General features: G+C 44.8%; 1 protein-coding gene and 7 non-coding genes across 8 annotated transcripts; 1 reads left to right on the top strand and 7 right to left on the bottom strand.

Annotated features, from left to right (window-relative positions):
• Positions 1-2,901: 2,901 nt before the first annotated feature.
• Positions 2,902-3,027, bottom strand: LOC119806072. Its single transcript, XR_005284110.1, has one exon. It is a non-coding gene; the product is annotated as a small nucleolar RNA SNORD22 (small nucleolar RNA).
• Positions 3,028-3,212: 185 nt separating this feature from the next.
• On the bottom strand, positions 3,213-3,280 carry LOC119806069. Its single transcript, XR_005284108.1, has one exon. It is a non-coding gene; the product is annotated as a small nucleolar RNA SNORD31 (small nucleolar RNA).
• Positions 3,281-3,461: 181 nt separating this feature from the next.
• LOC119806068 lies at positions 3,462-3,530 on the bottom strand. Its single transcript, XR_005284107.1, has one exon. It is a non-coding gene; the product is annotated as a small nucleolar RNA SNORD30 (small nucleolar RNA).
• Positions 3,531-3,699: 169 nt separating this feature from the next.
• LOC119806064 lies at positions 3,700-3,763 on the bottom strand. The gene has a single exon (XR_005284103.1). It is a non-coding gene; the product is annotated as a small nucleolar RNA SNORD29 (small nucleolar RNA).
• Positions 3,764-4,347: 584 nt separating this feature from the next.
• LOC119806065 lies at positions 4,348-4,421 on the bottom strand. Its single transcript, XR_005284104.1, has one exon. It is a non-coding gene; the product is annotated as a small nucleolar RNA SNORD28 (small nucleolar RNA).
• A 286-nt stretch (positions 4,422-4,707) lies between these two features.
• LOC119806066 lies at positions 4,708-4,776 on the bottom strand. Its single transcript, XR_005284105.1, has one exon. It is a non-coding gene; the product is annotated as a small nucleolar RNA SNORD27 (small nucleolar RNA).
• Positions 4,777-4,990: 214 nt separating this feature from the next.
• On the bottom strand, positions 4,991-5,066 carry LOC119806067. The gene has a single exon (XR_005284106.1). It is a non-coding gene; the product is annotated as a small nucleolar RNA SNORD26 (small nucleolar RNA).
• An 841-nt stretch (positions 5,067-5,907) lies between these two features.
• Positions 5,908-20,955, top strand: Slc3a2 (solute carrier family 3 member 2). The gene is made up of 10 exons (XM_038315330.2): positions 5,908-6,157; positions 14,954-15,364; positions 15,809-15,982; positions 16,617-16,711; positions 18,578-18,646; positions 18,775-18,833; positions 18,970-19,150; positions 19,233-19,376; positions 20,230-20,313; positions 20,413-20,955. Exons 1-10 carry the CDS (start codon positions 6,046-6,048, stop codon positions 20,782-20,784), a joined length of 1,701 nt encoding a protein of 566 aa, XP_038171258.1. The 5' UTR covers positions 5,908-6,045; the 3' UTR covers positions 20,785-20,955.
• The last annotated feature ends 1,260 nt before the right edge of the window (positions 20,956-22,215 follow it).

Genomic DNA, 22,215 nt, shown 5'->3' with positions numbered 1-22,215 from the left:
CCTTCCTTTTTTTCTTTCTGCTTTTGCTTTTGTTTTGTTTTTCAAGACAGGGTTTTTCTGTGTAGCCCTGGCTGTCCTAGAACTCACTCTGTAGGTCAAACTGGTCTCAAATTCATAGATATTCGCCTGCTTCTGCCTCCCAGTGCTAGGATTAAAGGCATGTGCCACCACCGCCTGGCGCGGTGACTTCATTCTGACCATAAATGAAAACTAAATATTTCAAGGTTTCTCTGTAGCTTTGGAGCCTGTCCTGGAACTTGTTCTGTAGACCAGGTTGGCCTCGAACTCACCAAGATCTGCCCAGGCTTTAGTGAACCCACTTTGCAGACCAGGCTGGCCTTTTGAACTCACAGGTCTTTTTCTGCTTCCCAAGTGTTTGGGATTAAAGGCTGGCTCCACCACTGCCCGATATGTGACTTCATTCTTGACTATAAATGGAAACTAAAGATGGAAAGTGAAACTGTCAATCCGTTTAGGTCAGTTTTGAAAAGTAGAGACAACATCGTTTTATTTGTTCACATTGAGACTCCATAATAGAAAAAATAAAAAATGCTCTACTTTGGAAAACACAAATTTGCAAAGTTAATATGAAACATCTCTCTAAGTCAAGTGTGATAGAACACACCTTTAATTCCAATACTCAAAAGGCTGAACCAGTCTGGGCTACAGAGGGAGGACTGAAACTGAGACCCGTCTCAAGACAAAGATGTGTGCATTTGCTTGGAGTGGTGGCTCAGAGGTTAAGTGCACTGGCTGCTCTTCCAGAGGTCCTGAGTTCAATTCCCAGCAACCACATGGTGGCTCACAACCATCTGTAATGAGATCTGGTGTCCTCTTCTGGCATGCAGGCATAAATGCAGAAAAAACTGTATAAATAAGTAATCTTAAAAAATAAGACTAAAGCAAAAAAAAAAAAAAGGTAAATCATTAAAAGTAAAAGTGTGTGTGTGAGAGGTTCTCACAAATATATACTGCAAAGCTTTAAATTAAGAAACCCTGAGCAGGGCAGTAGTGATGCAAGCCTTTAATCCCAGCACTCAAGAGGCAGAGACAGGTCAATCTCTATGAGTTTGAAGCCAGCCTGCTCTACAAGAACTTGTCATAGGACAGGCACCAAAAATACAGAGAATCCCTGTTTTGAAAAAAAGAACAGAACAGAACCCGGGAACCATTAGTGCACGTGTGGCAGGAAGCCCTTGCTTGAGTGGGAAGAACAACCTGGGTATGAATTCTGACAGCCAGATGACAGAGCTGAAATACAACTGCAGTTTCTTTGGTGTGCTTTATCTGTTTCCCATTGTTTTGAATTTGCTGTGTAGCCAAAGATGATAGTGACTGGGATTGCATGACATCAGATCCTACCAGTAATCTCACATCCAACTCCTTGCTGCTAGAAATCAACCATTCTGGTCTTGTCTCCAACTACTTTTTTATGCATATTGTTTTGCCTGCATTTATTTCTTGAACTACAAGTTCGTTGAATAAGGACAGATGGTTCGTGAAATGCTGGAAGCTATTGTTTATGAAAGATAACATTTTTCATTCCTCTAATCAAGTTTGCTCCATTGGCAATATGATCACATGGGCAGAAGAGCGACAGGCTGGAGCCAATGATTAGAAACGCGGTTTACCCCTGCAAACAGATTCTGGGCATTTTCCCAGTAACCTGTGCATATGGACTTAGACCCTATCCACCATCTTAATTCAAATTTGGCTTTAATCTGTGGCAGTGGTTTTGTTGATTGGGGGAGTTTAATAGATTCATTTGTGCCTTTGTGCTAGTGCTACAGCTACATGATAGGGTATGTCCATTCTGTTTAGCAGCTGGTATTTCAAATGATCCAGAGGACATGAAACCTAGGACTCTACAACCCCTTCAAGCAACTGGTATTGGCAGACAAGTTTTCAGTTAAGGACTTGGGGACTATAACAGCATAGGAAACTGGTGTGGCAAGCTTGATAACTCACAAATTTCAGGGTACAGTGGAAAACCCAGTTCCCAGAAAACCTCCCATCAAAAACCCACCAGCACATTAACTAGCAATGCTTTAAAAACTTTTGATTCCTAGAAACCATGCAACTTTCAAGGGAGATGGGTAAAATTGATCCTCAGCAATGTGATCCAAACATGGAAAGCATCAACGAAAACCTCATAGACCTAACACACCAAGTCCTCAAATGCTAGTAGATGGGGCTTCATTGTATCACTTTTAGGCAAGCATGGCCATCAGAAGTTCAGTGTTCAATACCAAAGACCTTCATATAAATGGTAACTGCCATTTCCCACTACTGCAACTTTTTGGTTTATCTATAGCTTTGGAGCCTGTCCTGGACTAAGCTGACCTGCTCTTGCCTGGGATTAAAGGCATGTCCTACTTACTGACCCAGGTCAGGTGGTGGTACATTCTATTACCCATGAGGGAAAGTCCTAGTATAGAGCTAATAGTAGGACAGCCAATGCAATAAAAAAAAATTTACAGGACAAAAGTATGACATTTCAAAAAAGCCACATGCTACCAGGCCTTCCTAGAATCCACCCAAACAACCTTTATCCTGCCAAACAGATGAACCAAACAACAAATGACAAAGAAACAATTTTATTAAGAGAATGAATGAGACACAGCTCCAAATTATCGAGGTAATAGAGTTCTTTGTTCTTGGAGATCTGCATTCCTGTAAAAGTTTTAATTAAGTTAATGCAGCATGTTAAATGCACCCACACGGACAACCCTCTGCTATCCACATACCCCTTGCCTAACCAAAACTCCAACCTGCCCATACTCAATACTAATCATCTACCTACCATTCACAGGTTCCTCATTCCTTCTTCAGACCTGGGAAAAGACAAGCCACCTCTTATCTCTTATCGCCTGACAATTCTTTCCTCTTTATAAAAACGCAATCCCTCAGACAGTTCCTTCTGGAACAAATCTTCCTCTTTTCCCCCAGCCAGCCCCAGTGGGTTCACCTTTTCAGGCTCTGGCGCTAGGACAGGAAGTAAGACACGTGACAGTTTCTTCATGGGGAGACTAGTTCAGCATGCCTTACACACCCATGCTTTCTCACCTCATTCCAGTGGAGTGAAGATGTTCAATTTCCCTGCAAGACAGAGCAGTGAATAAGGCCATTATCCTTACTGCTTGTAATTAAATCCTTTATAGAATTCATGCACTAACTCAAAAATAGTTCTAACAATTGATCCAGGGTGATCTCACAACTCAGAAAATACCTTTCTCCACAGTTATCAGACTGGGGCGGTATTCAACTCATCACTGGTGAGCAGGAATTCACTAGATCAAAGCATCACACTGATACCCAATTTATACACAAATAGCATTACAAAAGCATTTACCTGGCAAAGTTGGTTCCTCAGCTCTAGGGCAGACACCAGATCTGAAACAAGATAGTCAATGTTTAAAACATATAATAAATTGTCTTGATGTAACCCATTTTTCTGTGATAAAAATCAGATTTCCAAGTCTCAACAGCAACCATCAGCCGAACGAGATTCTATGAAAGTCATCATATGAAGCTCATCAAGTGCCTTTAGGAACTTGAAACCCAATGTCACATGTATGAACACTGTACTTACCTCTGAACCAGCAAGGATGCTACTGCTAACAGAACCTGTGGAAAAAGAGCAAACTGTTCGATGAAAGGCTTGATTTACTTACAGCCACACCCACACTCTACTATTCAGTTTCTCAGGTGTTCATATGTTTTCATTGGCAGTCATAGTGAGCTAGTTGATTCATCATAGAAACTGCCTACATACACCCTATCCAAATAAAAAAAAAGTCTGCTAACCTCTGAATGTGCTGGTAATTGGTGGCATACAGCAATTATCTTCTCCTAAATAAAGAAAGCTAATTAGCTAAAATTCCAGAAATTGTTAACACCCATCTTAGTCTTTTTCTGAGACAGGGTTTCTGTGTAGCCCCAGAACGCAAGAGATCCTCTTGCCTCCTCAGTGCTGGGCTCAGGAAGCACAGTACCACCAGGCCTAGTTATCCTACTATTCCTGACAGCCAGGAATATGCTATATAAATCGTGCTCATTGCTCCTCTCTGGCTCTTATGAAACCAATTCTGTCAGTCACCACACTAGCAAAATATTCAGCCCTGCTTAATTTTGATTATCTGTACTTAAGTATCTATGAGAAATAAGGAGGCAAACTGAACTATCTACGACTAAAGGAGGGCGACAAACCCAGTCTAAACATGTTCCGCTCCAGAAATATGAAAATGAACTCACCTTTAGACGAGCCATCAGGACAACCTGGAAGAGAGTAGCATGCAGTTATTTTCAACCACCAGGACGGACCAGGCCTTCTTCACCACCCCCAACTGCCATCAGAACTCTAACATGCTATTAATTCAACCTTCACAGAGCCATCAGTGCATTGATTCAAATCATCTGACAGTAACTTGGCTTTTAATGAATGAGCTTATTAATTTAACATGGTGTCCTTTAAAAAGCAGAACACACGAGCAGCTAAGAGGACTGCGCTGCATCGACGTTTCCCCATTATTGTAGACTCTCCAGCTATGGGAGTCGCAGCCTCATTTGGGCTATTACCTGTATTCATCCTGGGAAGTCGTCTGCATTCCTTAGAATACTGCCACAGGATGCTGTACAGAGGAAATCCAAATTACTTAATTTAGTTATTCATAGCTACCCCAGTACCCCCACCACCCTCTTCAGCCCACTTTTCAGCAGAGAGATGACATCACTACAATTCAGGCATATGCTTGTCATTTACACTCATCATTAAGTGGTTATCTAGACGTGCTCCCTCTTCGCGCGCATGAACCATGAACACCCACCTGAACTGCCAGCAAAACGCTCTAGTTGTAAGGTCAATCTAGCATGGTCCCAAAGTGTCAACTCCGCTTTTATTACCATATCTGAGCAAGAGAAAATGGAAACGAAAACACTTCAGTAACAGACTTCCCTCTAAACCAAACCCAGCTATCTGCTGCAGACTTGTGCTACTCAGAGATTTTTCTGTTTTCTCCACTGCACCATCAGAAAGAGAGAGTTCAGCTTTTATATCATCCCGGTAACACATTTACCACCTACAGCCACTAAAAACTAGTTAAGCGATCTAAGTACTTACTCTTAAAAAGGACGCACACTTCCATGTTCCCGCACGCAATCATCCCAAATCTGGAACGAATTAGCATTTGGTTATTTCTACACCTCCGTTTAAGAGAAATCTGGGTGGGGGCAAAAAGGCTTTAGGTACTGGGCCAGCCTCCTCAGAATTACTTATCCTCATGGAAATCAGTACAGGTCTGTGAAAAGGAAATCATCATCGGGGATGGCCCTGCACCGCCGCCACCATTTTGTCCTTCACAAAGTCCTGCTGTTCCAAGGTCCTAAAGACCCCTAAACGTAACTACCCTCCCAGACAGAATCACGTCTGGGAAGCGCTATGTTCACGCGGGGTTTTAAAGCAACAAAAACAGTCAGAAATACTTGCTTCTTAAGGAAAAGCCACGCGTGGTTCACGCCTTTAATCAAAACAAAGGCAGGCAGATTTCTGCGAGATCGTCACCAGCCGTGGATACAGCGTGTTTTTAAAAAAAAAACAAAAACCAAAAAAACCAAAAACAACCCACCACATAAAACAGCACTTACCTGTCGCACGGAAAAATGAGACCGAAAAGGACAACGGACGACACTTAAATATCATTTCGCAGAGGACCACGGGATTTGGAGGCGGGACCAGCAGGGACGCATGCGCCCACGGAAATGCTTGCGAGCAGGGGGAATTGTGGGTAGAGAGTTCCACCAAAGGCGCGTGAAGAGCGCTCCGCCTCGAATTTGTGGCGCGAAAGTGGCGCAGGCGCTGTAGGGGAGTGCGGCGTCACGCCCTCGGCGCAGCGGCGAGGTGGTTCCAACCCACTGCAGATGAAACGTCATCGCTGGAGGTTGGCTTCGTGACCGCTGCTGTCTGACTGCGTTACGGTCTCCGGTCCCCAGCCTTTTACTTGATTCCTTGCCCTCACTCACGCTAAAGCCGCCAGTAGATCCATCTCTATGGATCCCGAACCTAAAGAACACTCCACCGGCGGCGTCGCGGTTCCCCGCCAGCCGCCCGGCGCGCACACGGGGCCTGATGTCCAGGTTGTCAGCGCAGGGGGCGACTCAGGTACTGGGCTCCTGGCTGAGCTCGGCTGTAGACCTCTTGCATGGAGCCTTTTAGAGAAACGAAGTCAGTCCTCGATGCCCCGCGTCATTCTGGAGACAGATTGATCTTGGCCCGAATTGAAGTAGGCCCAACACTAGGTGCCATTTGTGGAGCATGTTGCATGTTTTTGTTCTTAACAGTGCTGTATATTAAACCTGAGGCTATGTGCATGTGTAGACAAGTGCTCTACTACTGAGTCTGACACCTCTCCACCCAAATGGGCTTACCGTTTTAAGCATCCTATATTGTCTGTCCACAATACCAAGAGGCAGGGACATCGGACATCGACATCCCTCATTTACATATGGGTGGTCTTAGATATGAGAGCTCTGGAGGAGGTTCTTAAATTTACCAGTTGTCTAGGTCACAGTTAGCTATAGACTGGCATCACATCATTACTCTTTTTTTTTTTTTTTTTTTTTCCGAGATAGGTTTTCTCAGTAGCTTTGGAGCCTGCCCTGGAACTTGCTCTGTAGCTCAGGCCGACCTCGAACTCAAGTGCTGGGGTTAAAGGCGTGCGGCACCACCGCCCAGCACCATTAGTCATTTATAGCAAACATCTATGTGCCTAAGCTTTTGTTGTCAACACTTATTACTATCTTGCTAATTGTTCTTCTGCATGACCTCATTTAATAATCCTGCTATTCGAGTTGGAAGGTGTTAAGGTTAAGTCATAGATGAGGAACCTGAGGCCTAAAGAGATTAAGTAGTTTGCTGGATGTTATCCAGATAAGCAATATTGGTTCCAAGGTATAAACCCAGACAGCCTGATTCCAAAATCAGAACTGGTTACTCTTGTAGAAGATGTTGGTACGATTCCCAGCTCACAGCCATTGGCAATTCGAGTTTCAGGAGATCTAATGCCATTTCTGACCTCTAAGGTCACCTGGCACACATGCACTACTCATACTTGCATGCAGGCAAGACACTCATATACCTAAATTAAATGAATTTAAAATTTAGTAAAAAAAAAAATGCTGGACATTTTGGCCTTTAATCCCAGCACTGTGGAGGCAAGGACAGGCAGAGTTTGAGACCAGCATGCTCTACATAATGAGTTCCAGGCCAGCCAGGGTTACATAGTTGAAACCCTGTCTTGAAAAACGCCTCCCCCCAAAAAAAAAGTCACTGAAGGGAGAAGTGGCTCAGTGGTTAAGAGCCCGTACTCACTCGTCTAAAGTACTTGTGTTTGGTCCCAGCACCCATGTCAAGTGACTCACAACCACCTATAATTCCAGTTCCAGTGGATCCAACTGGTCTCTGAGGGTACCATATTCATGTGCACACACATACCTACACACAACTGAAACAATACTTTTTTTTGGGATAGGGTTTCTACATAGCCCTGGCTGTCCTAGAACTCACTATGCAAACCAAACTGGCCTTGAACTTTAAGAGAACTTTTCTGCTTTTCCTTCTCAAGTGCTGAGATTGAAGGTGTGCACCACAATGCCAGGCTCATAAATATATATAATTTTTTTTAAAGGAACAGTTTGAGAGTACACTTCAAGGGGCAATAGGCCTATGGAAATTACCATACTTGTGTAAATTTTATCTTACTGCTTTTGCATTTAGTTCTATTTGCAAGGTAATTTTGGGAGCAAGCAAATACACAATCATAACTAAATTTTTGGGCCTGCTTATCTTTCTTGTGCCCCTGTTCGCTGAAAAAAGGATAGTCTTTTTCCTAGTTCTCACATGAAAGCTTAATACCTCAAATAAGCTCTTATGTTTACTAGCAGGTCAGAACCATTTATTTAAATATATTATTTTGTTTTATGAATATGAGTGTTTTGCCTGCATACATGAATGTGCATTACATGTGTGCCTAGTACCCACAGAGACCAGAAGAGGGCATTGGACCCCTGAAACTGGAGTCAAGAATGGTTGTAAATTGCCCCGTGGATGCCGGCAACTGAACCCAGGTCCTCTGCAAGAGCAACAAATGCTTTTAACCTTTTAATTCTGAGCCATCTCTCCAACCCCCAGTAAATTTTTATTTGTTTTATACTTATTTATTTTATGTCTGTGAGTGTTTTCTCTACAGGCATACCATATGTGTGCCTGGTGCCCAAGGAGGCTAGGAGAGGGTGGTACCATGGCATATGGCTAGCTTCCCCCTCCCCTTTTCTTTCTTTTGACCTGACTAGGGTAGCCTTCGTCTCCCACTCCCCACTACAAACAATTTTATATGAGTGTGTTGCCTGCATGTATGTCTGTGCACCATGTGCATGCAGTGCCCATAGAGACCAGATGAGGTCCTTGGATCCTCTGAGGCTGGAATTAACAGATGGTTGTACTCGCTATTTAGGTGCTGTCAATTGAACCAGGGTCCTAGTCACGCAGTTGGTTCTCTTAACCATTGAACAATTTCTTTCCTTCCTTCCTTCCTTCCTTCCTTCCTTCCTTCCTTCCTTCCTTTCTTTTCTATTTTTTGGTTCTGGAGTATTTAGAACAGGGGTTGAAGTGATGGCTCAGCAGTTAAAATCAAATGCTGTTCCTGTAGAGGATCCAGGTTGTGTTGCTTACAACCACCTGTAACTTCAGCTCCAGGGAACATAGCTCCCTTTTCTGGGCTTCCTGGCACTTGTACATATATACGGCATATATTTACACAGACTTAACATAAGTTAAATAAAAAGAAAAGAAAAACAAACCAAAACAGAATCCCATTTTCCAGATGAGAGAAGTGAATATTTTATTAAGTTACCCCAAATCATTACCTGGCCCCGGGAGCAGAACTGTTACTTAGTTACTCTGATTTCTATTTTTGACCAATTAAGGAAAATGATGCAGATTTTGGGAATATATCAGCTTGAGTGCATTGATGAAAAGCAGGCCCACCTTCACTGGAGATATCTATTCTAGAAGTAAATATTTGTAATCTTTTATTGTCTACTGATTTGGATATTTTATTTTATTTTTGGTTTTCCGAGACAGGGTTTCTCTGTGTAATAGTCCTGGCTGTCCTAGAATTAGCTCTGTAGACCAGGCTGGCCTCAAATTCACAAAGAACCTCCTGCCTCTGCCTCCTCCAAGTGCTGCAATGAAAGGCTTGCGCCATGATTGGTTGGGCATTTTGTGATTGCTATATTTGAAAGGGAATCTGGCGCAGCAGGGGCTCCCGTTCAGACTCTGAATGAGGAATGAGGTAGAAACCACACCCAAACATGTTTTCACAGAGAGATTCCTTATTAAGCAGGGGCTGGAGAGATGTCTCAGTGGTTAAGAGCATTGCCTGCTCTTCCAAAGGTCCTGAGTTCAATTCCCGGCAACCACATGGTGGCTCACAACCATCTATAATGAGGTCTGGTGCCCTCTTCTGGCCTGCAGGCACACATGGGGACAGAATATTGTATACATAATAAATAAATAAATATTTTTTTAAAAAAATCAGGGAAGAAAAATTAAAGTGGCTGCTTTCTGACTGAGGCAGAAAAACAGCAGCAAATGACCTTGCTTGCAGGTGTCATTCTTAAGAGACAAAGAGAAAGTCTTTGTTAGAATGCTGTGGTAAAGGAGCTAGGGTACAGGGGAAAGGGAGCAGGGACAAAGGAATGCCTCTGAGTGGAGGGGGACAGACATGGCACATAAGCTTATGGCAGTTTATAAAGGTAAAGGAGGAACCCTGTATTAGGATGAGGTCTTTAGTTTTAATTAGGCATGCTAAGGAAATATTAGACCTTAGTGGCTAGCTGAACGGGGAGAAGGGCAAGGCCTGCCAGAACCATATGCTTGAGTGGACTAGTGTCCCTTCAATATTGCCTTGTCAGTTCTTAGCCTCTACCTTCTAAGTACTGCGATTATAGTTTGTTTGTTTGTTTGTTGTTGGGTTTTTTTTGTTTGTTTTTCAAGACAGGGTTTCTTTGTGTACCTTTGGAGCCTGTCCTGGAACTCACTCTGTAGACTAGGCTAGTTTTAAACTCACGGAGATCTGCTGGGGATTAAAGGCGTTTGCCACCATTGCCCGACTAGGGTTTTATGAGATAGTGAGATTCAAACCCAGGACTTTTTTTTTTTTTTTTTTTTGGTTTTTCGAGACAGGGTTTCTCTGTAGCTTTGGAGCCTGCCCTGGAACTAGCTCTTGTAGACCAGGCTGGTCTCGAACTCACAGAGATCCGCCTGCCTCTGCCTCCCGAGTGCTGGGATTAAAGGCGTGCGCCACCGCCGCCCGGCAGGACTTTTTTTTTTTTCTTCTTCTTTTTTGAGACAGGGTTTCTCTGTATAACATCTCTGCCTGTACTGGAACATGCTTTGTAGACCAGGCTGGCCTCAAACTCACAGACATTCACCTGCCTCTGTCTCCTGAATGCTGGGATTACAGGCACACACCACCACTGCCTGACCAAAACCAGGATCTTTTTGTGTGCTAAGCCTTCTACTAACTGAGCTACATCTCCAGCCAGCCCCCTAGTGTTTTGTGTTTTGATTTTAACCACAAATGGTCACACTGCAGTTTCTTCCCTTCTAGCCCATTTTTACTTTGTAGCTAGGGTGTTCAATTCCCAGCACCCATATGGCAGCTAACAACCGTCTGTAATTTCAGTTCCAGGGAATCTGATGCACTCTTCTGGTCTCTAAGGACACCAGACATGCCCATGGTGCACAGACATACATGCAAACAAAACATCCTTACATGAAAATAAAACCTTTTTAAAAATTTGTTTAAGTTCCTGTCTCAATTCCCAATCCTTCAGTGGCTCTCCACTGTCGTTAGGGCACAGTTCACTTTGATGGCTACTGCTGTAAAAACACCGCTTCTTTACCAATTGGTTTCTGCCCTAGTTTGCTTTCTGTTGTTGTTATAAAGCACTCTAACAAAAAGCAATTTAGGAGAGAGAGAGGTTTATTATAGCTTACAGTTTCAGGTTACAGTCTGTTATTACCAGAAAGTCAGGATAAACCTCAAAAAGTCAAGAATAAAAATAAACAAATGCATACATGGTCACCTGCTTGTTTGCTTGTACTCAGCTCAACCTCTTTGAGACAGCATGGGACCCCTACAGAATGAAGGATGCCATATACACAGGCTTTGTCTTCCTATGTCTGTTAGTTTAATTAAGACATTCCCCCACAGACATGGCTACAGGTCAACCCAATATAGTTAATCCCTCATTGGGATTCTTTCTAGGTGATTCTGTGTTATGTCAAGTTGCTAATTAAAGTTGACCATCTGTTTCTTTTTAAAACGCATCTTTATTGCAATTATTTTGTGTGTATGAATGAGCCCACATGTGCAGGTATGCCACAGTACATAGGTAAAGGTCAGAAGGCAGCTTTCAGGAGTTGTTTCTCTCTTACTGCATCGGTCCCAGAGATAAAACAGAGGTCATCTCTGTGTTATGTGAGTCCTAGGGACTAACCACCAGGCTTCAGAAGCAAGTGCCTTTACTTGCTGAGCTATCTCACCAATTCCCTCCCCTGAGCCTGACCCACCATTGCTACTAGCCACAAAATTCCTGATTTAATCTTATGCAGGTGAATCATTTTCCTATTACCTAGCAGGGTATAAGGCACAAATAGAATTCAATATGAAATTATTAGTTTATTGCTTCAGCTGCATAGACCGTAGCTAGATGGAGACAGATGATGCCTCATAGGTACATACATGCTAGGCGGTGCTTAACCACTAAGCTCTACAGATGTGTATACATATTTTGGTTTTGAGAGCTTGGGCTGGCTTTGAATTATTACTCCTCCTGCTTCAATCTGCCTCTATATATTTTTTTTTACTGATCTTTTTTCAGTTCAATTGACCCCCCCCCTCCCATCACTGGTTATGAATCAAATGAGCTTGCTGTTAGAGTGTTTGGTCAAAGAACAACCCTGCCCCCACCTGGTAGCAAGGGCACTGCCTCCCTGTAGTGAAGAAATGTGCAAATGACTAGAGCTTCTCTTGGTACTGGGAGACCCAGGGGAAAAAGTTCTCTGTTCATCTGTCAGTCTTAGTTTGTTCTAGGGATCCAGCACAGGGACTTGAACATGCTGAATACACACTGTACCACTGAGCTATACCCCTAACACTATGCATTTTAGTTTTTTTTTAAAGATTTATTTATTATGTATACAGTGTTCTGTCTGCATGTATGCCTACAGGCCAGAAGAGGACACCAGATCTCATTATAGATGGTTGTGAGCTACCATGTAGTTACTGGGAATTGAACTCAGGACATCTGGAAGAGCAGTTAGTGCTCTTAACCTCTGAGTAATCTCTCCAGACCTTCTTTTGTTTTATATTTTTGTTTTTTTGAGACAGGATTTCTCTGTATAGCCCCATTTGTCCTGGAACTTGCTTTGTAGACCAGGCTGGCCTCAAACTCACAGATATCTGCATGTATCTACCTCCCTAATGCTGATATTAAAGGCATGTGCTGTATTTATTTATTTAATCATTTTTTGTGTGTTTACTTACTTATTCATGTAAGCCATGTAGCAAGTGTAGAGTTCAGAAGACCATTTTTGAGAGTCAGTTCTCTCCTCCCACCATATGAGTCAGCTCAAACTCAGGTCATACTTGACAGCGGAGGTTACGCAAGATTATCTTACCAGCCCCTAATTTAATTTTATTTGTTTCCTATGGTTCTGAGAATTGAACACAGGCCTTATGTGTGCTTGGCAAGTGCTCCTACTACTGAACTTTACCCCAGTCTAATTAATAGACAGGAAAATTAATTAATTTAAAAATTTATCTTATGTGTATGCGTGTTTTTTGCCTGCATGTATGTCTGTACATCATGTGTGTACAGTGCCCTTGGAGGCCAGAAGTGGCATAGGAACCCCTGGAACTGGAATTAGACTTTTTTTTTCCCATGTTCTGCTTCCATTTCATTTATTGTTCTGATGGTCAAAGCACATCAGGTGGCCAGGCAGAAGGCATGGGCACTGGGAAGTATGGATAAATTACAGATTGTTCTTAGCTGCCTGTGGGTGCTGGGAATTGAACTCTGGTTTTATGGAAGAACAGTCAGTGCTTTTTTGTTGTTGTTGTTGTTTATTTATTTATTATGTATACAGTGTTCTGCCAGCAATGTGTCCTTGCAGGCCAGAAGAGGGCACCAGATCTCATTACATGTGCTTGTGAACCACCACGTGGTCAAACTCAGGAAGGTTTGGATCTTGTGATCTTCCTGCCTCAGGCTTCCAAAGGGCTAGGATTACAGATGAGCATTGTGTTGGCTTGACCCAGTGAGCCATCTGGTTGGACTGAGATGCTGTGTTTCTAGGAGCATTACATTGAACCGTCTCAAGGAGTGTTCCTGCTTGTACAGCCCGCAAACCTTGAGCTTTCGTGCTGGGTATAACTCTGCCTTGAACCCTTCTTATCTGGCATGCCCAGGGCAAGGTAGACCTCTTATCATCTGTGAGCACTGGCATGAGAACCTTAACCTCTACCCACTTTGCCTCTTCCTAGGAGCTGGTGTGTAGGCTTTTCTCTAGTGAGGCTGGGGAGGATCTTGGGGAATTCGAAAGGGCAATGGCAGGTAATGAGACTTTTCACACCCCTTTCTCTCTACTGTTCAGATCTTGGTGTCTGCTTTCTTGCAAATCTATAGCAATCGTGGCTACTAGCCTAGGTGGGAGAGGGAGAAAGGACCTGTTTTCTTCAGCTCCTCTCTGAAAATAACCCAGCTGGCTGTGGTAAAGAACAGGAAGTTCCTGAGAGTGCTGGCACCTCCTAGTGTGGATGTCCAGTTGTCCCTGCTGTGAAGCCCACCTGCCCCTTTTACCTTTCCTCTTTCTAAGGAGGGGTAGTGGGGGGTGGGTGGGGTGGGGTGGTGGTGGTGGTATGGGATTTGGGAAGCTGTCAGAGTGTGAGCTGCCTCCAGGGCCTAGCACAGTCAAAAATGGTGTAGGAAGCCTGGCACACCGGAGGGCTTGATACGTACTGCAAGGTATCGTCATGTACATTCAAATTGCCTGAATGCCTTTGGAATGCTTATTCCAGCCCCATTAGTCTCTTCTGGATGTCTGATTCCCAGTGCCAACATTCTCTCACTAGTAACTAGGGTAGAATAAGAAAGGTAGTGTCCACTTCAACTGCAGTTCTCTCCTCAGATTAATTTTAAATAGGGAGAAGAACGGATTAAAGTTAATTCTATGCAATTAATGAACAAGGATTGGGATTGGGGTGGGTGCTCAGTAAATAGTTGCTGCCTGAGGAATTTAATTCTGGGTTTTGAAAGTTGCTTGGAAGTAAGCCCCGAGGAGAAATCCAGGACCTGAGCTAAATTCGGAGTCTCAGAAGACCTGGTGTGGGGAAAACAGAAGTGGGATGCAGTTGCCTCTGCGTGCCAGGGTCTGGGTGAAGTTGGGGAGACCGGGTGTTAGCCTGAGCCCTGCCTGGGGCGAAGGGATGATGGTGTGTGGATGAAGGCTGGTGCCATCCTGTGAGAGGAGAGGATAGAGACCTCTCAGGGAGCGGTGCCTGAAGGTCGGAGGAGGGGCTTTGGAACTTGGTCAGGACAAATTGGAGTTTGTTATCCTAAAAGTGACTGACTCGTCCTCAGCTTCCCAGACTCTGACTGGAAGAAGCACTAGGGATCGAAGTTCAAGCAGCAGGCTGCACACTTTGTAGCTTCTGGAGACTATTGTCTCTGCATCCCTTTAAGGGGTGGGCCGGGGCGGAGCTCCCGAGTCACTTCCCGGCAGAAGCAGTTAAGAAAGCTGAGCCACGGGACATTTCTCCGTACTCGGAGGTCCAGGCAGGGTTTGAGCCGCTCACTGACCACAGGCCGTGTCGTGTCACTGGTTCTGCAGGCACCATGAGCCAGGATACCGAAGTAGACATGAAGGAGGTGGAGCTGAACGAGCTAGAACCGGAGAAGCAGCCTATGAATGCAGCGGCCGGGGCGGCGGCCGGGGAGAAGAATGGCCTGGTGAAGATCAAGGTGGCTGAAGACGAGGCGGAGGCCGGGACCAAGTTCACGGGCTTGTCTAAGGAGGAGCTGCTGAAGGTAGCCGGCAGCCCGGGCTGGGTGCGCACCCGCTGGGCGCTGCTCCTGCTCTTCTGGCTCGGCTGGCTGGGCATGCTGGCGGGCGCCGTGGTCATCATCGTTCGGGCGCCGCGCTGCCGGGAACTGCCGGTACAGAGGTGGTGGCACGAGGGCGCCCTCTATCGTGTCGGCAACCTTCAGGCCTTCGTAGGCCCGAACGCTGGAGGCATAGCTGGTGAGTGGGGGGCACACCGTCATTCCTTTCCCCTTGTGCCTCTCATTTAACCGGGCCATCTACTGCCCTCTTCCTTCCTCCTCACCCTCTCTAGACGACCTCAGTTGTTCTCCACTGCTCCGTTTTCTAGGACCACTCCCTGACAATCACTCCTTCCTTTCTTTCAAAAAAACACCCCCCCCAAAAAAAAAAAAAAAAAAACCCCGGTCCTCCTACTTCTTCCTAAGGGTGGCTGACTCAGCACATCCACTTTCTCCTCCCTGAACCACGAGGCGCCTGAGCCAGTTCAAACCAGTTTCTGAAGTAATGTGCAAGGCTCCTTGCGTCAGCTACTTTGTCTTGTGATCCAGCCCCCTCTGAGGGAGTGGGAAAGTGGTGGAGAGAATGAGGAGGCCTGAGGCTTCTCATGCCTCACTGTTTAACTCATCCTTCTCCTCCTCGCAGGTCTGAAGAAGCATCTGGAGTACTTGAGCACCCTGAAGGTGAAGGGCGTGGTGCTGGGCCCAATTCACAAGAACCAGATGGATGAAGTCAATGAAACAGACTTGAAACAAATTGACCCCACTTTAGGCTCCCAGGAAGATTTTAAAGACTTTCTGCAATCTGCCAAGAAGAAGAGTAGGTCTTGCCAAGAAACCAGGAAGGGTTTGGCATTCTGGTTGAGAAGCAGGACAGAGTCTTTGGTTTACTCCTAACTGGTTCAGAGTTTTTCTAGGGCAGGCTCCAGGGAGATATGTTACGATTCACACTGAACAATATGGTTTCATGTCTCTTTTTGGCTGGATGATTTTTATTTATCTAGTAGTTTTGGTTTTGAGGTAGGGTCTCACTATGTAATTCTGGTTAGTTGACCTGGCCGGATGTAAGTTGACAGAACTCTACTGGTTCCCGGTGCTAGGTTTAAGTGTGCCACCATGACTGGCTAAAATCAATGACTTTTAAATTTATAAAATGAGTCCTTTGTGAGTAAGAGATTAACTGTTGTTTTATAATTCAATATAGAGGGCTGAGAATGTAGCTCAGTTGGTAAAAGTGCTTGCCTAGTATCCATAAAGCCCTGAGTTTGATTCCTCAGAAGAATGGAAAACAGATATACAAGTGTCTACCTGTAATCCCAACACTTGGGAAGTAGATGCAGGTGGTTATCCCACCAGATACAAACCATACATAGGTGCACTTAGTAGCCTTCTGTGAGGTTCCTTGTTTTCCCTTGTTACCCCTCAAAATTTCTCTCCACTGATTGTTGTTCTAGGCATTCACATCATTTTAGACCTGACTCCCAACTACCGGGGCCAGAATTCATGGTTCCTTCCTGCTCAGGCTGACGTTGTAGCCGCCAAAGTGAAGGTGAGTTTTGTGGTTGGTGGCAGACTGTGTGGATTCATTCACAGCAAGCCTTGTGTGCACTTAGCGTGGCTCTCACAGGCAAGGAGGTTACTTCCTCCCATACATAGCCTAAAGGATAGGCCCACAGTACACAGTGTTTTTTTCTTGTTTCTTTTCTGACTGCTCTTTGTGTGTGTGTGTGTGTGTGTTTCCTTTACTCTAGGAGCAAGGTTGTGCCAGGAAGGGAATTTCTCAGATGTTAGTCTGGAAGTCTGACTTTTCTTTTTGTCGTAGGAAGTCTTTTCTTTCTCTGTGGGAATCCTGATCTGACTGCTTTCCCAGTTTTTGTTTGATATGTTTGGAATGGAGCCCAGTCTGGAATTATAAGCACTAGGGTCTTACTATGTATCTGGGACCATGCCAAGTATTTATTATTTAAGAAAAAAATTTAACTCTCCTATGAGTTTTTAAATAAGATTTGTGTTTCATGGGTATGAGTGTTTTATCTGCATGTATGTATGTATGTATGCGCACCATGTGCCCAAGAAGCCAGAAGAGGGTGATGTATCCCCCTGCAGCTGAAGTTACAGGCAATTGTGAGCTGCCATGTGGGTGCTAGGAAGTGATCTTGGGTCCCCCATAAGAGCAGCAAGTACTCTTAACCACTGAGCCATCTCTTTAGCCCCCATCCCAAGTATTTTCTAGCTTTTGAAAATGTTCCTTTGTAACACCACAAAACACTGTTGTTGCTGGTCTGCGGATGAGGACGCTGTTCCAAATTTGAAGTTTTAATGAGTCTTTTCTAACCTGCCTTTCCTTGTGGTAGTGGTTTAAATTGTACAGCCACCAGGTTGGGGAAAAGCTTCTAGTGTCACCCTAGCTTCTGGTGCCTAGGTTTAGGACACTGGCTCGTCCAGCATGGATATAACAAAAGTAGAGGGAGATGCTGACACTTGACTGTCAGCTGTGTCTCTGAGGGAGGACTTTGGATTCCCAGCATGTAGGTGGGACGCCTATAATCATCCAGTTTGGCTCTTGCCAGTTGTTGGGAGAATTGTGTTTTAGAACATTGTTGCTGAGGATGACCTTGAACTCCAGTCCTCTTGTCTTCCAAAGGAAATTCAAAGTACTGGAGAAAGCCTGTAGTCATAGCTGTCAGAAGTTAAGACAGCCTCAGTTAGGTAGTGAGTTGGAGACAGGTTTTAAACCAAAAAGAAAATGTTTTCAGATGGTAGCCTCGGATGAAGATGGAGAGCAGATGAGAAGGGAAGAAAGGGAACATGGGGATGTGGTTTTATGCTCAGTGCCAGTTTAAACCAGGGCTTAAACCTTCAGGCCTGGGCCTGTTCTGAAGAGCTGGCTTTTTTTCAGATGTCTTAACAGACCTCAGGCTGTGTTTTGAATGTCAAACTTTTTATTCTTGGCCTTGCTCCCACCAGCTCTTGTGGGCGAGCACACTCTAGGCCTCAGGAAACTGGAAAGGAGTAAGTACATTTGCCCTAGGCATTTTAGATCCTGTCTCTGCTTCCATTTTAATCTGTTTCCTGATTATGATCTTGGCAATATATTCTTGCTTCTCTGACCTGTTTCTTCATCTCCAATTTGAGGGTATTTTCATTCTACATGCCAAGTGTTAGGTGTCAGAGCTATGCATACTTATTTTCTCTTGGGTCTTTTTTGTAGCTGTTAAAAGTGAAGCTATCTATTTTTGCCAAAGGCAAGAATAGAGAATAGAAAAATGCTATTATATACTAAGAGCATACCAAGGGCTTAACATTTGAAAAGAGAGAGGGTGAACCCCTATTTTGTAGAAATCTCAGGGAAATTTGAGGTAGGTGAGAACTTATTTGTGTATTAATCTTTCCTCTATTCTTTTGTTCCCTGTAGGAAGCTCTGAGTTCTTGGTTGCAGGATGGGGTTTATGGGTTCCAAGTTCGGGATGTGGGAAATCTGACGGTGAGTGTCTTTTCCATGTTGAGAGCAAAGCTTTGGTGAGAAGAGTGGGTCTCAGCCAGGGCTAGGAGATGTTCCCTGTTCTGATTCTGATTCTGGGTTTTTTTTTTTTTTTTTTTTTTTTGTGCTAGGATGCATCCTCACACTTGGCAGAGTGGCAGAATATTACCAAGAGCTTCAGTGAGGATAGGTAGGTACCTGACAGCCCTGCCTGCCTGAGCCCACTGTGAGAGCCCCTTGGAGTGCTAAGCCCTTAGAGTTTTCTGGTCACTTTTATTCTTTATCTCTGCCATTTGCTAATGATTCTCCTGCCCTGGTTTGTGCAGACTCCTGATTGCAGGGACTGACTCCTCTGACCTCCAGCAAATCCTGAGCATACTCAAATCCACCAGTGACCTGCTGTTGACTAGCTCATATCTGTCAAGTTCCAGTTTTACTGGGGAGCATACAGAATCACTAGTTACTCAGTATTTGAATGCCACCGGCAGTCGCTGGTGCGGCTGGAGTGTGAGTACAGTGCTGATGGGTGTGGGGGAGGTGGAAGGTGGTGGTGTGGGGTGGGGGTCCTCACAGGCATGTCTTCCTCCAGGTGTCTCAGGCAGGACTCCTGACAGCTTCCATACCGGCTCAGCTCCTCCGACTCTACCAGTTGCTGCTCTTCACTCTGCCAGGGACCCCTGTTTTCAGCTATGGGGATGAGATTGGCTTGAAGGCAGCTGCTGGTCCTGGACAGGTACCACTTGTTTTCTGCCAAGCACAGTGTGGAAATAGTGTTTGTTTGTGTATCACATCTTGCCATCTGTGGATAATAGCCCTGAGGTGAAACTTTTTTAAATTCCAATTGTTTGTCATCCTGTGAGCTATGTGGCAAGTGTTTATGTTTTAAACAGGGCTTTCCTGTTGTCATATTCACTGTATATACTGGGCTGTCTTCAGGAGCTATGTAGTGTATTCTCTTGGAGTGGAACTTAGCCGGAAATACATCTGTGCATGCATGTGTGTGTGTGTGTGTGTGTGTGTGTGTGTGTGTGTGTGTGTGTGGTGTAGGTACATGCGCAGAGGTCAGAGTACAGCTTGGTGGAATAAGTTCTTGCCTTTAGCCTTTAAGTAGGTTCTGGGCATCAAACTCAGGTTTGCATGGCAAGTGGTTTTACCCACTGAGCCATCTCGCCAGACTCCAAGAACCTATTTTTAAAGGTAATATTATCAGAATGACAGCCAATGTTTTGTTGGACAGTGGTACTCTGCACCCATTTGATAGACTCTGAGCTCTCTGGGAACTCATGGTTTATCAAGAGTCCACACAAGCAGAGAGATACAAGATGTGGGTCCCATGATAGGGTGCTGCCACAAAGGCGTCTGCCTGCAGAACAACATACAGAACGGTGAAATGAAAACAGGGGATGGGGGCTGGAGAGCTGGTTCAGTTCCCGGCAACCACATGGCAGCTCAACTGTCTGTAGCTCTAGCTCCAGGGGATCTGACTCCTTCACACCATCGCACATAAAATAAATTAAAAATAAAACAAAATAGGGAATGGGAGTGTACCCACCTCTCTTTAAAGACCCACACTTTCTGTTCATTAGTCTGCAGAGGCCCCATTAATGCCATGGAATGAATCCAGCCTCCCACAGACATCAGAACCCATAAGCCCCGACATGACAGTGAAGGTAAGCAGTTTAGGCCTGACCCTCATGGTGGGCAGGTGGCTTACAGATGTCCAGTAGAGCCAGCCCTTCACTCCTTCCTTCTGTGTCTTTCATTTTCAGGGTCAGAATGAAGACCCTGGCTCCATCCTGGCCCAGTTCAAGCGGCTGAGTCACCTTCGGGGTAAGGAGCGCTCTCTGTTGCATGGTGACTTCCATGCACTAGCCTCCTCATCTGGCCTCTTCTCCTACATCCGCCACTGGGACCAGAATGAGCGTTACCTGATAGTACTCAACTTTCAGGATGTGAGCCTGTCAGCCAGGCTAGAGGCTTCTAACCTCCCTGCTGGCATAAGTCTGCCAGCCAGTGCTAACCTGTTGGTTAGTACCAACAGTACCCGGCTAAGCCAAGAGGAGGGCACATCTCTGAAGCTGGAAAACCTGAGCCTGAATCCTCATGAGGGCTTGCTCTTGAATTTCCCCTATGTTGCTTGACCATACCTGTCCAGGACCTACTACCTTCCTGTCCTCTTCCCTTGCCTTTTGAATTCAAGTTTTTCTCTCCTTGTTTTTTTGTTTTTTTTTTTTTTTTGTTAACTTTTGCAAATTACATATGAATTCTCACACTGGGTGTTTTTGCCTTCAAATAAAAGTCACCCTCCCTGATGAGGTTGTGTCTTCCCTTTATCCCTCATCAAAGCAGGACTTTACCCTGTTCTCTCTTGGCTTACCCTCCCCACCCCTCTCCCCTCCATAGTCTCGGTCTGGTGTATATGTGTTGCTTTTATTGAGTAATGAATAAGGCTGCTTTTGTCCTATAGCAGGGCAGAATAGAGCTAGGTGGGGTAACTAAGCTGAATGTGGGGAGAAAGTAGGTGGAGCTAGGGAGAAGCCATGTAGCCACACTGGACACTGGACAGAACCTTGCTGGTAGGCCACAACCACGCGGTGATACACAGATTAATAGAAATGGGTTAATGTAAGAGCTAGCTAGAAATAGGCTTAGGCTATTGGCCAAACAATATTGCAATTAATATAGTTTCTATGTGTTTATTTCGGGGCTGGGGCTGGAAAATGAACTAGCAGCCTCAGACTACATCGGCCAGTTCTATATAGCTGCTCCAGCTCTTGAATTTTTTTGGAGGGGGCTGGTTTTGAAACAAGGTTTCTCTGTGTAACACTGGCTGTCCTGGAACTTGCTCTGTAGACCAGGTCTCTAACCCTGGTTTTCAGCTCTCACATTTAGCTAGTTTGTCTCTTCAAGGACTGAGTGGGGGTGGGGTGAACTGAAGACTGCACAGTGCGAGGGCCTGGGGCTTCTAGCAGAGAACAGAATACAGAAGTCCCTTTTCTGTTCAGTGGTGAGGCTTTTACCCAGTGAGTACAGGACTCTGCTCCCCAGCAGCTCACCCTGCTCCAGAAGAAGTCAACAGGACAAAACCGTCACTTCTTTAGGGTATGTAGTCTCTGGTGTGCAAATGGAGTAGAAATAAAGAATACACATTTATATGATTGATAAGGTGATGAGTGATAAAAAAAAATGGCTCTGGAGAGATGACTCAGGTTAAGAGCACTAGTTGCTTTTGCAGAAGACCCAGGTTCATTTCCCAGCACCTATGTGGTAGCTAGGATCAACACCCATTTCTGGCTTTGCGGGCACCAGACATGCATGTGATTTATATACATATGTGCAGACAAAGCACATATAAATAAGCAGGAAAAGTGAAACTGGAAAGGTATTTTTAGGAGCAGGAGGTTTGGGGTTGAGTTTGGAGGAAGTCCATCCCACCATGGAGGTGAACTTCTAACCCACGGCCAACCAAAGTGTGCATGTGACCCAATCCAAAGTCATAAATAGTAGGTTACACTTGTTACATTACAATATCAAAGGTTAGACATATCCAGCAGGTCTGGGAAGCTTTTGGG

This window comes from Arvicola amphibius, chromosome 1 (genome assembly GCF_903992535.2).
Source record: "Arvicola amphibius chromosome 1, mArvAmp1.2, whole genome shotgun sequence".
NCBI lineage: Eukaryota > Metazoa > Chordata > Mammalia > Rodentia > Cricetidae > Arvicola > Arvicola amphibius.
This window is presented reverse-complemented; position numbering and strand designations above follow the sequence as displayed.

What these genes read in the sequence shown, in the direction of transcription:
- Slc3a2 (XM_038315330.2), top strand. Translation starts at nt 6,046, where the DNA reads ATGGATCCCGAACCTAAAGAACACTCCACCGGCGGCGTCGCGGTTCCC. An exon ending in CAGCGCAGGGGGCGACTCAG is followed by an intron (nt 6,158 to 14,953) that starts GTACTGGGCTCC and finishes CTGGTTCTGCAG; the next exon opens with GCACCATGAGCCAGGATACC. An exon ending in GAACGCTGGAGGCATAGCTG is followed by an intron (nt 15,365 to 15,808) that starts GTGAGTGGGGGG and finishes TCCTCCTCGCAG; the next exon opens with GTCTGAAGAAGCATCTGGAG.